The sequence below is a fragment of the Diadema antillarum genome, unplaced genomic scaffold (genome assembly GCF_040938485.1).
Source record: "Diadema antillarum isolate AM-2024a unplaced genomic scaffold, OU_Dant_1.0 scf00000114, whole genome shotgun sequence".
Taxonomy (NCBI): domain Eukaryota; kingdom Metazoa; phylum Echinodermata; class Echinoidea; order Diadematoida; family Diadematidae; genus Diadema; species Diadema antillarum.
The window spans coordinates 3,802,592-3,818,796 of record NW_027271003.1 but is presented as its reverse complement, the minus strand read 5'-3'; the positions used below and the strand labels follow the sequence as shown (position 1 = coordinate 3,818,796).

Below are 16,205 nucleotides of genomic sequence, written 5' to 3'. Positions count from 1 at the left end.
TGAAAACCGCGAGTCTTCTCTGCAACGCTCTTGCGGTTGAATACAGCGTTGCGCGTTATTTGATGGACTTCATTAAATTTTAGCGTTGCGTTTAAACGCAGTTGACTTAAAAAAAAGGTTCCCTACAATTTTCTAGTTTCGTATGATTATCAAACGCAAGTCTTTTCAGCGTTCCATGTGATATGATGGACTTGCAATTGCATGTGATTTTCAGAGTTGCGTTTAATTTTCAATTTTGCATACGAAATAAAAAATAATGCAAGACTTTTCAACAATAACGCACCTCCGTAGATGTTAAGAGATGCTTTTAAACGCAGTTTCTAGTTTCTTACGAAAACCGCAAGTCTTCTCTGCAACGTTCTTGCGTTTGAATACAGCGTTGCGCGTGTTTTGATGGACTTCATTTGATTTTTAAAGTTGCGTTTAAACGCAATTGAGTTTCAGGTTCGTGCAACTATTTTCTAGTTTCATATGATTATCAAACGCAAGCCTTTTCAGGAACGCACTTGCGTTCATGTGCAAAGTTGCTCGTGATTTGATACACCTGCATTTGATTTTTAGTTGCTTTTAATTACATGTAGTTGCATTTTAATCAATTTTCTAAAACTGGGCCCAGGTTCTAATAACGCTTCGGAATAATCAACGTTTGAATATTCGGATAAACGGAAGAACCTATTTCATGTTCTGATAATGATTCTCTACTAGGACCTATAGGTGTACAAAATTTGTGCATTTTGAGAATAACGAGAAGAAAAGGGGGAAAGTGAACTGCTTTGGGTACTACTTGTAGAATTCTCCAATGTAAATGAGTGTATGCCCTTTCTATTCCGGCGTACAAGACAATGGACGCATGGCGCGAACGCTACCGCGCCGTACACTAGCGAATTACCGAGTAGAAATGCTGCAAATCGGAGCGGGAAAACAATTCTTTTTCAGAGAATGGCGATAAGATTTTGAGCGAAAAAAAATTATGTCGACTTAGACGAGGGAATTCACACGTATTTCAGCTCAGTTGGTACTCAAAAATCAGGTCGACTTACGCGAGTTGTCGACTTATAAATGTCGACTAAGACGAAGAAATTTTCAAGGAATAACAAAGGCAAAAATCGGGACTTTTTTATCGTGTCGACTTAAGCGAGTTGTCGACTTATGCGATGTCGACTTAAGCGAGGTTTACTGTATAATCTTTCTTTCTGGAGGAAGTTTTTACATACCGTTCACAATTTATCCGTGAATATTCACTCAGAAATTCAATCACTTCACTCTCTTGCAAAATCAACTTCTTAATTATAAATTCAGCCTCGCGACTTGAAAGCTCTGAATATGTAAAGTCGCCAACTCGCTCATCATTTTGCTCTCTTAACATCGGATACACACAAACTCTATATTCCCTTTCTATGTGTCTCTCTCCCGATCTAATTTTCACCTTTTGTTCCGCCTTGTCATGGAAAGCTGCAGCAACCTATCGGATTTTATATTGCCATTTGTACAAATTCACCAGAATCATCATGTCGGCCTACATGCTGTACCATCGAAACACGAGGAAGTGCAAAATAACTTTGAGGTTGACTTCCTGAATTCTAGTTTCTGCGACGCGCCCCCGAAGTTCGAACTGATAACTTTGTGTGACATAATAATTACAACGAATTGTGAGAATGGTAATTTTCTCTTTGCATTCCTTGCCAAGCCAAACCCGACTAGGTACCTCTTCAAGCTAATGTAGGCAGTTGGTAGGCCCCACTAGTATCATCGCTATTAACAACTGGTCATTTTCAGAAGCGCAGCCGTGCTCCTTCCATATACCGGTCGGTATACCAGTAACGATTGTTGCGTATTTTGTGTTATAGGGTACACTATCACAGTTACAGCCTAGAATTCATGTCCTGCGACCGGATTCCCTCCCCCCCCCCCCCATCTTATCAATCATGATTATTATGAAAAATACACCCTACGGTATTTTTTGACATCTGAGGAAACATACAACATCCTTTTTTACTCCATCAGCTCGCCACTATTAGATATTGAGCAGTTTTCAGCAGCCTTTTTTGCTACACTCGAAATATAAATACTTGACATCATAAAAACGGTAGATAACGGATCCACATTTTTTTTTTTGAACAAATACGACAAATTGACTTATAATTACATGTACCTTTAAAAATGCATCATCAGCTCAGGTATGACAGAATGGAGTTCCACCTCCTTGGTAACACGTCTACTAAGACTCACGCTTACGGCTTGAGTCTTCCTAGCAACCCATCCCAAGCTCAGTATCTGCCAAGAAATATTTTTTTCACGCCTCCCTTAAGAAGAAGAAGGAGAAAAACGCGTGAGGTACATCAATGATAAACAATGGGATGAGCAGTCCCGCTGCGCTGAACTCAGTAAGATACCCCCCGTAAGTCCCCCATCTTTATCATTATTATTATAATATTTTTTTAGGGGTTCAGAATATAGATGCCGTCATAGTGTAGGCCTATCTTAACAACAACTTTCCTTTCTAAATAGATATTCCAAAGAGGATCTGTTTTGTTTTTGCCATCTATTGTCAGTCGTTCGTTCACGCGAGACCAAAATATGAACAAAACAAGTTCAAAATGATGTAAACGTCTTGCATGCATCTGTGACGAACAGATTGAAATTATACAAGTAAAATTTGTGATAAAATGTGCGCAACCAAAATACACATACCGGTACCTATTACTCATCCAAAATGAAAAACAAAATACGGCTGGTGGGGATCCTCTCCATCTCTGCAATCGGATGCTTCGATAAATGGCAGTAATTATAACTCCCAGCCCGTTGAGAAAGTTGGCACCTCTCTGTGGAATACGGTGGGAATAGGGCATCTGTTCGGGCACGCCCTTCAAAACTGATATTGTTCACAACATGCACATTAACAAGTGCTGTTTTGTTTGTTTGTTTGTTTGTTTTTCAAATTGGCACTAGGTTTTTACCACCTATATTGTAAGTCTATAATTATGAATCAACTCGGGGGGGGGGGGGGGGGGGGGGGAGAGATTTAACCCGCACGTAGATGGCGTCAATATTCGGCACACGAATCCTTATAATGTATAAAATCTCAACAACAACAACAACTACACAACCGTAGGGAGTAAGCACACGTTTTGCCTACTGTGCTTGTCAAACGTCAAGTTTCATGCTGGATCGCTTTATCAGTTGTACAAATGACTGACTTCAAAGAGGAGCAAGCTAATGAAATTGAAGCTCTTGAATCTATATATCCTGATGAAATAACAGGTAACGAATTTTACATCGGAATTGTACTCACAAGCCAGGAGATGGAATGCGTGGTCCCATATACTGCCATTAATGTATTGTTCTAATAAACGTGCGTGCGCGTGCCTGCTGCTGCAGTGCTGGCCACTGGCACTGCAGTGAGTAGGCCTAAGTTTACTTATAATTAGGGTCTACTGCTACTACTTGAGTAAATGATGAAGATTCTAGATAATGTCTAGTCTAGCTCTATTAGAAACTAGACCAATTTTTGTGTTTTGGGGGGCAAGCTACGAGTACGACTAGGTCTATGCCATGCTAACTATTATTACCCCGTTTATACTAAGCTAAGGTAAGGAAAAAGGGGGTTCTGAAACCTTCGAGCAGGCTTTCAGCTCAGTATAAACAGACAGAATTCAGAAAAGGCGATCCGATCAGGTCGGGTCAGGTCGGGTTCTGAAACCTCCGATGGGGGGGGGGGGGGGAGATTTCAGAACCCGCTATAGCAGGCTCGAGGAGGTTCGACTGCAGTATAAACGCAAGGGGGGTTTGAGAAGCCGCATTTTGGCCGACCCGGAGGTAATTGCTGAAGGTCATCACCTGCTTACAAAAACAACCCAGCCATCTCGACCAATCCCTGCTGCAGAAAGCCTTTCAACTTGCACACTGTCACTCAAAAGCCAGCGCCATAAATCAGAGGGGAGGAGAAGGTTGGGCCTGCTAGGGTCTGCTTTTGGCGAGCAGTATAAACAGACAAGAGGCTGCTTTTTCAGAGTGGGCTTTCAAACCGCCTCAAGGAGGCTCTGAAACCCGCTAGCAGTATAAACGGGGTATATGATGAGTATGATACTTGATAGACCTAACCGCATGCAGCGCAGCGCGACCCCAATACATACGTAAAGTACACTACAGTGCCCCGCGCCGCGCCACGGTTATGATAGACCATAAGATGGCATGTAACTGCCACCAGCAGCCCAATACGCATACGCTATGGTTCTAACTCTCTGTTAGATCCCCAACTACGAACTAGCCTGACCAGACCGCTAGTGTTTACATTGTATACGACCGTCGTGTAGTTGATCCCCTACGCAAGATTACCAGCGCAGCCTAACTGCACCACCAGCGACCCCAACCCGTACCGAGTTACAGCACGCCGCGCCGCCGGGGTTATTGCCAGCCCAATGTATGTAAATGACATAAATGCAGGCATTTAGACCTCTAGACCTAGTCTTATTAAATGAATGTCCGAGTAAAAATAATATCAAAATTAATATAGTGGACTTGCCAATTTGCTTGCGAATGTCTAAATTTAGTGATTACATCTGACATCAATTTGTGGCAATGCAGTGAATATTGATTGTGACAGTGATGATGCTACTGAACATGATATCAAATCTCAGACCATGGCATGTTTTACTTGATTAGAGAGCACAAATACCCAATCGGTGTCCCACCCATCTGGCATTGCCATTCAGTCCTGTAGCCATTCACCACATTGGGTTTTCTTTCTTCATCTATCAAAAGGGAAAAGAGATAGACCCACTACCTGTCTTGTATTTGTATTGTGATGTAGACCATATGTAATATAGTCTTATCCCTACCTGTAATTGTAACACGCATAAAGCCATAGAACCGTTCAGTGTTACTGCATTTATTGAAGGGATGGTAAATTTACAGTACTGGTAGAGGTGAGAATTGGGCTTTGAACTTTTTGCAATATACAAAAAAAAAAAAAAAAAAATGTTTGTAAAATAGTACAGAGCGTACCTTTCTAAGAGGAATTCAAAGTTTATTTGATGAAAATCGGTTTTGGAATGGCTGAGACATCCAAAAGTAAAGTAAAACAAAGCAATCGTAATAAAAGCCGGGTCCCTCATTTTATTAGAATTGTTCTGTGTTGGGTATCTCAGCCATATCAAAACCAGTTTTCATCAAATAAATGTTGAATTCCTTTTGGAATTACATGCTCTGTCATATTTCATAAGAGGTTTCTCATAATCTCACCCCAAAATGTTAGAAACCCGAGGTTAGGTCTCAACCAAAACTATACGATCCCTACAGATTGTACTGTATGTACATGTAAACTTTAACCATTCTTTGTACTTATTGTAATGAATAAAAACCAAATGTGACTAGAGATGTAGAGTTTTGGTTCTATTGGCAAACGTTCCTTTTTGGGTCTGAATACCTCACCTCCTGCCAAATGTGTGTGCAAGCATGCATCCATGCATAAGCCAACAAGAGTAGGATTGACTAGTGTAGAGTGACCAGTAAAATTGTGATGACAGTCCCAAAGGAACTTTTTCCGAGTTTTGTGAGTTGTATCAATTTTGGAGTGCCTCGGGGATTATATCAACTTAAGATTTTGTTATTCACCAGTTTCCATTGGTCATGGAAACTTAATGTTGCACAATAAGATTCTTGTTGGTGGGTCAATCCACGTCAAATCATCCAATTTTCAGAAAAGTTGTCACCCGACCCCCTCCGATTTTCTTTAAAATCGCACCAAATGTTCCCCAAAGTGTCTGACGGAAAATCCCAAAATATTTTGCCCCAAGGTCAATTGGTTGCTAAGATACAGCCTCACATAGCAACCAATGCGCATTCCAAAATACTAGTTAAAAGAAAATTATGCATTTTTGATTGATTGTGGTAGCATAGATATTTATGCAAAAGTGTTCATTATCTGGAAATTGAGAGAACTTTATAGTCTTTGCAAGAAAAAGTGACTGTGACGCGAAATTGACTTTTCGTTAACGTGCACGAGATCACCGAAAATGGTGTTAAATGTTAATTTTGCAAATTTCAGTGCATATTTAGAGGCTAATATCTTCCACATTTCATCACCTCAGGTTCTAAGATATTATGCTGTTGAAGGCTTTGACTTGCTCAGTAATTTTGAAAAAAATCAGCGGATTCGTGCTCATCGTTTTTACGGAGAGCGCCCTCAAAGTTGACAAAAATGAAAAATGTGTCAAATTCAAGGTCACGGATCACCCTTCGTCCCACCTAGGAATAGCATCAATTTTTGTGTATTGATAGACATTTACCTATATTATCTTGGGTTACCAAAGAAATTTTGCTACCGAAATGTTAAATGGTAAATTTACCCCACTGAAAATGGTCGTAAACGGCCAAATTTCCATGTAATATCACGTATTGGGTTTAGAGGACATTTCAAATGTCCATGCTTTCAAGATGAAAAGCCGTAGCCCTGTGATATTTGCTGTAGGGGTAGTCTGTCATACATATTTTAGTAATATATACCACAAAACACTTTTATTACATAATAATGACCTTGAAATTTAATCCAAAATTTGATAAAAACAATAAGTCGCTCTATTTTCCTCATTGCACTGCATGAAATATGTGTTTTGAATGACTTTTCACAGAGCAATATTTCAAGAATTATGAAAGCTCACAGCCTACCATATTAAGGTTCTAAACTATTTGTGCTCTTCTTTCAGATTTAGTGTCAATTTGATCATGAATGTTATACCCTTGACCTTGAAGTGCTTCTAAAAATAGCTGTAAATTTTGTTAACTACAAATTACACACACAACAGGTGTTTTATGGCATAACATACTAGTGATTCTTTCACAAACACAAAAGTTTTTATGGTGTAAATGTTATATACTGGAATAAATCTATAGGTTCTTGCAAGATATGTTTGATTAATTACTTTGTTCTGACAATGACCTTGAATTTATGACCTTCAAAATCAGGAGAAATGTCTATTCCTGCCCATAAAGACCTGTATTTACACTGTAAGTACATAATAATAGTTGATATTATGGACATTGTGCCCAACACATAAGATTCTTATTCTAGCCTGTGAAAAGCAAATTAAAAGCACTAAGAGTCTTCTTTTTGGGGGGATTTGTTCTGTAACTTATGACAATTCAAACATCATTTCCATTCCTATATATTTTCTTGTTTTTGGTAAATTTGTTATGTATTTCTTTATTTTTTAAATTTTCTACAGCATTTTTTTTTAATTGGAAATTGTCACAGCCCACTTTTTCTACCATAATTTGAATAGAATTAATCAATCAAAGCGATAGATGGTAAAAATGGTCAAGTTTTTATGACTTTTACCACAAGGCACTGTTTTCCATAGGAAATGCACACGAAATCACTAAATATTACTGTCCCCTTTTGTGATTGAAATTGAGGGTCATTGTCAGAACAAAGTAATTAATTGTAACATATCTTGCAAGCACGTATAGATTAATTCCAGTATATAACATTTACACTATAAAAAGCTTTTGTGTTTGTGAAAGAATCACTAGTATGTTATGCCATAAAACACCTGTTGTGCGTGTACTTTGTAGTTAACAAATTTACAGCTACGAGATGTATTTTTAGAAGCACTTCAAGGTCAAGGGTATAACATTCATGATCAAATTGACACTAAATCTGAAAGAAGAGCACAAACAGTTTAGAATCTTAATATGGTAGGCTGTCAGCTTTCATAATTCTTGAAATATTGCTCTGTGAAAAGTCATTCAAAACACATATTACATGCAGTACAATGAGGAAAATAGAGCAACTTATTGTTTTCATCAAATTTTGGATTAAATTTCAAGGTCATTATTATGTAATAAAAGTGTTTTGTGGTATATATTACTAAAATATGTATTACAGACTACCCCTACAGCAAATATCACAGGGCTACAGCTTTTCATCTTGAAAGCATGGACATTTGAAATGTCCTCTAAACCCAATATGTGATATTACATGGAAATTTGGCCGTTTACGACCATTTTCAGTGGGGTAAATTTACCATTTAACATTTCGGTAGCAAAATTTCTTTGGTAACCCAAGATAATATAGGTAAACGTCTATCAATACACAAAAATTGATGCCATTCCTAGGTGGGACGAAGGGTGATCCATGACCTTGAATTTGACTCATTTTTCATTTTTGTCAACTTTGAGGGCGCTCTCCGTAAATACGATGAGCACAAATCCGCTGATTTTTTTCAAAATTACTGAGCAAGTCAAAGCCTTCAACAGCATAATATCTTAGAACCTGAAGTGATGAAATGTGGAAGATATTAGCCTCTAAATATGCATTGAAATTTGCAAAATTAACATTTAACACCATTTTCGGTGACCTCGTGCACGTTAACGAAAAGTCAATTTCGCGTCACAGTCACTTTTTCTTGCAAAGACTATAAAGTTCTCTCAATTTCCAGATAATGAACACTTTTGCATAAATATCTATGCTACCACAATCAATCAAAAATGCATAATTTTCTTTTAACTAGTATTTTGGAATGCGCATTGGTTGCTATGTGAGGCTGTATCTTAGCAACCAATTGACCTTGGGGCAAAATATTTTGGGATTTTCCGTCAGACACTTTGGGGAACATTTGGTGCGATTTTAAAGAAAATCGGAGGGGGTCGGGTGACAAGCACTGGATGATTTGACATGGATTGACCCTGGTTCAAAAGCACACAAGATTAAATGTGATGACTAGATGAGGAAGTGTAGCTTTGACAGAACACTGCGTATTAAAGTCATGAGTGAGTGTCTAGCTCATTTTCATGATTTGTTTAATGAGTTAAAAAATGTAAGTGCTTGCATGTTCTTGTTTCCTCTCGATGTTTAAAAGTTATATTTGTCTGTGTTTATTTAGTTTACTTTCTTTTGCCTTTTTTTTTTATTATTCAGTGCTTGCCACAGATCCATTCCATGTCTTCCAGATCACCGTCTCAGCTGAGGAGGATGAGACGGGGGTGGAAAATGAGGAGGAAAAAGGTGAAGATGCTGAGTTTCTCAAATTCAAAAGAACACCAATGACATAGAAAAATGACCTGATACTGCAATGGTGTCTATTGCTCTCTGAAAAGACTGTATGTTTGTGCATTTGTGATGAACTTCAATTTATTGATCATTGATGTAACAGCAATTTTGTTAATTGTTGTGAGCAAGTTACTGTACATTGACATTCAGTCTATGTCATTTCTCTTGTTTTATAATGCTGTCTTCTCAGAAATAATCAGTTTTCTGAATGTATGATCTAGCTATATGAGTGACCCTGTGCCACAAAACCAACAAAAAGTCGCCAGATATGGGTTCTGAAATATACTTACGCAGACTTTAGGCTTTAAAATTATGTACATGCACATGTGTATAACTCAATTCAAATGGACTCTCCTAACCTATCTAAATTTTGGAAAGAAGATACACACTCTGGAAAAGTGTGAACTGAGGAAAAAGGGCTCTGGAGTATAGGATCTATTCAACACTTGATCTGAAATACCAAGCTGTGCTCTGTGGAATGAATGGGACGAAAAAGGATGTAAAACTCCACAGCAGCCGTACAACAATGAAGGGAATATTAGACTATTAAAGCTGAAATTGAGCAGGTTGTAAACCAACTTTCAAAGCAATAGTAATATTCTTTCAAAAGTTACTGGAGTTGAAAGTACAAAAATGAAAAAGGGGTCTTTTTAAAGACATACCTTATTACACTATTCCACATTAAAAGTGTTCTAGAAAAACTGTGCACTATAAACACAATTTTCCAGTTGTTTTATGATCCCAAACTTCAAAATAATGTAAAAGAAGAATTGCTCTTTCAATATGAAAAAACTTGAGATCGACTAGGTTGACCTCTTCACCTATTTTGAGTCCTTGCATATAATCAGGGTACATGTTTGTCACTTTTGGTGTGTGTTTTTTTCATGCAGGGTCACGTATAGTCTAGATATATCCAGGATATTTAAGGTGACTAGGTTTTTTCCTGTTTACAGGAAAAGTCTTTCTATTGTTCTGGATATCTACTTGTGTGAGAGTTCCTGTGTCAGATACAGATTAAATCATCAAACTTGTTGGTAGAGTTTGGTAATTGTCGAGTCAGGCACCTCTGGAGCAAGCAGCTAGAAGCTCATAAATTGCAAATTTACTGGTTCTAAAGGGAACTCTCCCCCAGTTTCATGAAAAAGTTTGTTTTTCAGTACACCAGCCGATGCTTACCGTTAGCTGAGCATTCAACATTCTATGATGTATTGGATCTCCATGCTGTCTGCTGGATTTGGAGACACAAGGCAGAGACAGAATACAAAGCAAAATTTATGTCATAACAAGACAGATAGTAGCATAGTAACATACCAACATTTGCCCTTGATAATTTACTATTTTCTCCACTGGAGAACTCTTGATTCATTGAATTTAGTTTCTGATTTGAAGAATTTAATGTGAAAACTCAACACTAGGAATGTTGAATGTTTGTCCTTCCAGGCCAACTGTCCGTCACGCTGTGCTTCACATACACACCAACATACCCCGAGGAGGCACCCGTCTTTGAGGTGACCTTCAACGATGATGTTGCGCAGGAGTATGAAGACAAAATCAGGGAGCTGGTTGAAGCCCAGGTGATGACAACAATGAAGTTTTCATCAGTTTTCAGCTTTCTGGAATTGTTGTTAAGGCATAGAGCTCTTTAAGATTTTTGGGGTGGGGCGGGGTTAGAATAGAAGGGAACAAAATCTGCCCAAACCCTATGCTTTCTGCTGGAAGTCACTCTGTATTTGTTCCAGATGAATTTCACAAATTTCATATTTGATTTCAGTGTACAGTGAAAACTCGATATAATGAGATGGTCGGGACCGAGTCATTTTCCTCGTTATAGCCGATATCTCGTTATATCAGTAGGCATAAAAGAAGGCATAAAATAATGACATTAATTTGCACATGTGGGACTACCCATCATATTTCAATCAATACTGAAAACTTGATATTGTGTGTGAGGGAATTACTCACCTTTATGGGTAAGAAGATGTTTTTGCCAAAGAAATCCAATATCAAGAATGTGTTTCTTATTAATTGTAGATGTTTGAATTTGTAAATCTATATAGCTTGCGATTGTATCAAGATCATCTGTGGATTGGTATGTGGTTATCGAATGGGTGTGTGTTGTGTGGAAAGCTTGAATATGGTCTGCACAATGCTGTGTGTGTATGTGACACATCTATGTACATTATGACTGCGTGTGTGTGAAGACGGGGAATTCCCTACACAAGTAGAAGGCCAATCACAGCATCAGATTGCCTCACACCTGCTAAACGTCATGCTGATGTCATGCATACATATGGCCGTCCCACCACATTTTCTGCATGTATCAGTGTGCGTGCACACACACACTTCACACGTACAACATGCAGTGCTAGCTGGAGTGCATTGAAGAAAATGATTATGTGTGTGCAAGACAGTTTTTGGCGCATCAAGCTTTACAATCTCGGAAGATGATAGCACAGGCGAAGTAAAGCTTTACCGAAGGCATTTTGCTTTACCTCGCTATTGACCGATTCGGGTTCGTTGAGGGCAGCAGACATTTTACGGCACAGGGCGCAGCCATGGTGTGTATCAGCCGACCCCCCCCCCCCCCCTGCTCTCCCCCACCCCGGGGCAACATGTTTATCACGCACTTGTAACAAAGGTTCGCGCACTAAGCAAGCATTCGCGCACTCAGTACGAGACGCCCATTGGCTGAAGCAGTTTTTCATTCTGCGCGCGTGCTAATGTAGGGAGAGGGGTGGGGGAGTGTGGAGGGGGGGGTCGGATGTTACACCCAGTATGGCTGCGCGCATGCCAAAAATACACATAGCGCGTCACAGAATCGGTCAATAGCAGGTTTGATTTACTATGTTTTCTTTGTTTGGAAGTCACAAAATTTATCTCGTTATAGCAGTTATTTCGTTATAGCCGATCTCGCTATAAGAGTAGCATTTTACATAGACTTGTGTGGAAGGAAATTTGGGACCGAGAAAATTTCCTCGTTATAACCGATATCTCGTTATAGCAGTGTTTGTTATACCGAGTTTCCCTTGTATCATCTGTCTCCAGTTTAAGTTGCATTTCCACTGTATATAACAGTCTTCATGGGAGCTGTGTTTCATGTGCATGGTACATGTATACTCTTTTGACAGGAGAAGTATATTTTAGGAAGATAGGGTTTTCTTCATCAGTAATACAGCATAATGATTATAATCCCCCTCTGTCAGTGCATTTAATGAATTTAGGATATTTGATGAATGAACAATATTTTATGTTGTGTACTATTATAGACAGGATGGCAATGTGTATGGATTCAGAAAATTGTGATTATGTGGAATATGAATAATGTTTTGGCATGTGTCACTAAAATAAGATTGATCAAAGAAAATATAGATAGCATGTAATGATGATAAGCTACATGTGCTAATGAATCATAATCAAGACATTGCTAATTGCACATAGATATAATTATGAAAACATATATTCCACATAGATGTAATCAAAACATATATTCCACATAGATGTAATTAAAGCATATATAATACACAAAAATATAACCAAAACATACACACTGTATTGTATTCTCTGTGTCACTGACTTGGGGCAGATCGAGGAGAATCTGGGCATGGCCATGATCTTTGCCATCGTGTCAGCAGCCCAAGAGTTCCTGAACGAAAGGATAGATGACCTCAAGGCTGCCCGGGAGGACCGGAGGAAGAGACTGGAAGAGGAGAAGAGGAAAGAGGAGGAAGAAGCAGTGAGTAGATTCACAGTCTGAAAGTACACATTAATCCTTTCACGTCCTGTGTTTTCAAGTGGTACAGTGCACTCCCATTATAACAAACACGGTTATAACTAAATTCCGGTTACAACGAAGTAAAAATTCAGGCCGCAACATTATTCACTCTTTGTATCTTTACTGTTTATTCGTTCGGTCATAACGAAATTTCGATACAGCGAAAGAAAACTGTTGGTCCAGAAGACTTCTTTATATCGGGAGTCCATTGTATTGACATTTGATGCACTAAAGTTGTCAATGGTGATGACTGATTTAAATGCAAAGAGTCACACCGCCCTCAGTGCTCACCTATCTGCAGCAGCAGCCACTTGCATCCATTCACCAGTCAAAAACCACACTCGGATTTTCCCCATGCACATAAACTCCACTGTACTTCTGATTCTTCGAATTGCTTTTACTTGTAGTTTGCAGGTAGCGGAATCTGTTGCTGAAACAAACAAGTTTGCCCTAGAGAAAAAGAAATGGACAAAAAAATAAAATTGTGTTAGCAAGATTCTTTATCCTGACAGAGTTTCTGTGTTCATGCAATACAACATGGTGCAAGTCCTAAAAATGCCCTCAAAATCATTCTTTCACAAAGCACTTTTGTGTTTCTGTTGCTTCATTACTAGTGAATGATTATTTCTTTAAACCTAGAAGAGACAAAGAGGTTATTCATGAAGCCTGCTGTAGTGAAGTTTGCTCTTAAAATACTTGAACATTTTGCACGCATGAAATGAATACGGTACACTTGTATTATGAGTTGACTTTGTTGATTTTGTGGGTAGAATGTGTACATTGATTCCTTGCCCCGTGTATAATGTACAACATTCACAGTGACATGTGCTTACGTACACATGTGTATGCGTGCACATGCACACGGAATTGTGAGAGGGGATCGTATTATGTAACAGTTGTATATGTTTTAATATGTTTTTGATTTATATTCCATTTTGATTTATATTCCATAATGTGTTACGTGATATTATTATTTTTAAGACCATATTACATCATGTAACTTTTGTACCTAATGCAGGGCTCCCTTGTAAAGCAGGCCTTTGTGGCTCTTAATAGGACAACCCTGCTTTTAAAGAAGAAGACATAAATATATAAATAAATAAAGAAATATTGAACTCCTGCCGTGAATATCTCTTGCAGGAGAAGATACTGAAAGGGACTCTGGTTACGATTGAAAGCTTCCTGGCGTGGAAGGAAAAGTTCGACCAGGAACAGATGGAAAAGAAAGCAAAACATCAGTCCAGTGCAGAAAGCCAAGGAGGCAAACTCACAGGTGGGTTGAGTGTGATGATCCAGACAAATATTTCTCTTTTTCCTAGATATTTATTGATTTCATTCAGATCATGCATAAATTAACCCATTCTTGGTATGAAATCAAAATAGACTATAAAAATGCAATTCAAAAACAAAACATAAATCAATTTTTAATATAAACTGCAATGATCTCTGTCTTCAACATAGATAACAGTAAATTGATTATAAGTCAATCCCACTGGTCAATGTAATTATTAGTGAGAAAATATTTACAAATGCAAATCAATCCTAGTCTCCTTATGTTGGATCAATCATGTAAATCATAGTCCACTTATTGGAAAGTATGATTAAAAGATACATCGTACATGTACTAGTCAAGAATGAAATCGTTCATACAAGGTGCAAACTTCCCTGAGGTTACAAAGAAATTTAGAGTCCTGAGGATGTTGTTGTAGTGAGAGTCGCCTATACATAAATGTTTTTCTCATGAATAGCATATAATTCTCTATCATGGTCATCATTCTGTGTCGATTTACCACATTCATCACTTCATCACATCTTTATTTGTTTGTCTTTTACTATGTTTCTCATTTGCAGGAAGAGAACTATTCTTCCAGAATGCAAACCTAGATACATCAGATATGGACCTTCTAGATGAGAGTAAGTTGACAGAACATCTCATTCAAGATTAAATACTGGATGCCAAAAGGAAACAGTTCTTTGAGCAGTCTTGTATTGGTTTGTGTAATTTCAATCTTGAAAACATGTTCAAAATGCTGATTTGACTGTATTCGAGAATTAGAAATGAGAATGTAACAGTGTGATTGTGTAAGAGTAATTTTTGCCAATTTCAGCATTCATCATATTACTACTTTTGCTGCAAGTATTGCTGTTCTTTCATGTTTCATGGTACAGTGCACTCCCGTTACAACGAACACGGTTATAACGAAATTTCGTTATAACGAAGTAAAACTTCTGATCCCAAAATTATCGCCATTAAAATTCGCTTATAACAAACACGGTTACAACGAAATTTTCGTTACAACGAAGCATTTTCCGAGCGCCACTGACAAAGAAAAACAAAAGAAATGTGCTCCGTTATAACGAACTGAGGATAGCTTCAGAAAATACGTAGCGGAACGAGCATTTATAGCGTCTCTACATGGGCGAACGCGTCACGTCACTGTGTGTTTGCTTGGTGTGTCACGCACAGTTTCCAAGGTGAACTTGCTTTAATGTAATACAATAATCTGAAATTGAATAACTATTTGATTTATTGTTCGCATAGCTTTCCAGTGTATGACGAGTATTCAACAAACAGAATATGATATATGCGTGGCTTCCGTGTTTTCGTTATATATTGTATTTGTTCGGTTATAACGAAATTTCGTTATAACGAAAGAAAACCGCTGGTCCCGAGCATTTCGTTATAACGGGAGTGCACTGTACTATATTTCTATGCAAAGACCTTTTTATAGACGTCCACTCAAATGCCATTTCTGTTTTGACCACTAGGTGACCGGGTGGAGGTGGACGAGTCACTTTTCCAGGATATGGATGACCTGGAATTAGAAGACGATGAAGACTGACCGTGTTTGAAGGGACAGTATCATTATCATTATGACCTTTGAACTCTAGAGAGAAGAAGAGAGTGGTGTGCAAGCATGCATATCTTATTGAATGCAATACCAGTATGATTAGCCGATGTGCCGTCAGAAGTTCGCAAGAGGAGACGATTGTTTCATCCGTGAAAGCACTTTACTGTATCCTGACTTGCTGGAATCAAGGAAACACATCAGATTTTTTGCTTTTGTTTCATTTTAGCTTTGATCGGTTATCATGCAGTCACGTGTAATGCGTTCTCCTACTACACAACATTTTCTCATTGCCAATGGCGGAACTTTTGAGAAATTTGCTAGAGGTTTGCCCTAAATGATGCATGTAATTTTTAGTGCAGAAATGCCATTTTGAACACATCTGGTTTGTTCATTATAATCCCATGCAAGGAGGGATAAGAAATTGAATTCATGAAACAAACTTAAGTCTTAAGAGCAAAACCTTTTTGTTCAAGAAAACAATCTGCCCCAAAGTCATATAGGTATGATGTCGCTTTATTAGGAGAAACTTTCA

General features: G+C 38.2%; 1 protein-coding gene across 1 annotated transcript; it reads left to right on the top strand.

Annotated features, from left to right (window-relative positions):
* Nucleotides 1–3,188: 3,188 nt before the first annotated feature.
* LOC139719771 (RWD domain-containing protein 1-like) lies at nucleotides 3,189–15,789 on the top strand. Its single transcript, XM_071631156.1, has 7 exons — nucleotides 3,189–3,261; nucleotides 8,918–9,004; nucleotides 10,490–10,623; nucleotides 12,633–12,782; nucleotides 13,962–14,094; nucleotides 14,673–14,735; nucleotides 15,591–15,789. Exons 1-7 carry the CDS (start codon nucleotides 3,189–3,191, stop codon nucleotides 15,662–15,664), a joined length of 714 nt encoding a protein of 237 aa, XP_071487257.1. The 3' UTR covers nucleotides 15,665–15,789.
* The last annotated feature ends 416 nt before the right edge of the window (nucleotides 15,790–16,205 follow it).

What these genes read in the sequence shown, in the direction of transcription:
- LOC139719771 (XM_071631156.1), top strand. Translation starts at nt 3,189, where the DNA reads ATGACTGACTTCAAAGAGGAGCAAGCTAATGAAATTGAAGCTCTTGAA. An exon ending in ATATCCTGATGAAATAACAG is followed by an intron (nt 3,262 to 8,917) that starts GTAACGAATTTT and finishes TTTATTATTCAG; the next exon opens with TGCTTGCCACAGATCCATTC. An exon ending in GGAAAGAGGAGGAAGAAGCA is followed by an intron (nt 12,783 to 13,961) that starts GTGAGTAGATTC and finishes TATCTCTTGCAG; the next exon opens with GAGAAGATACTGAAAGGGAC.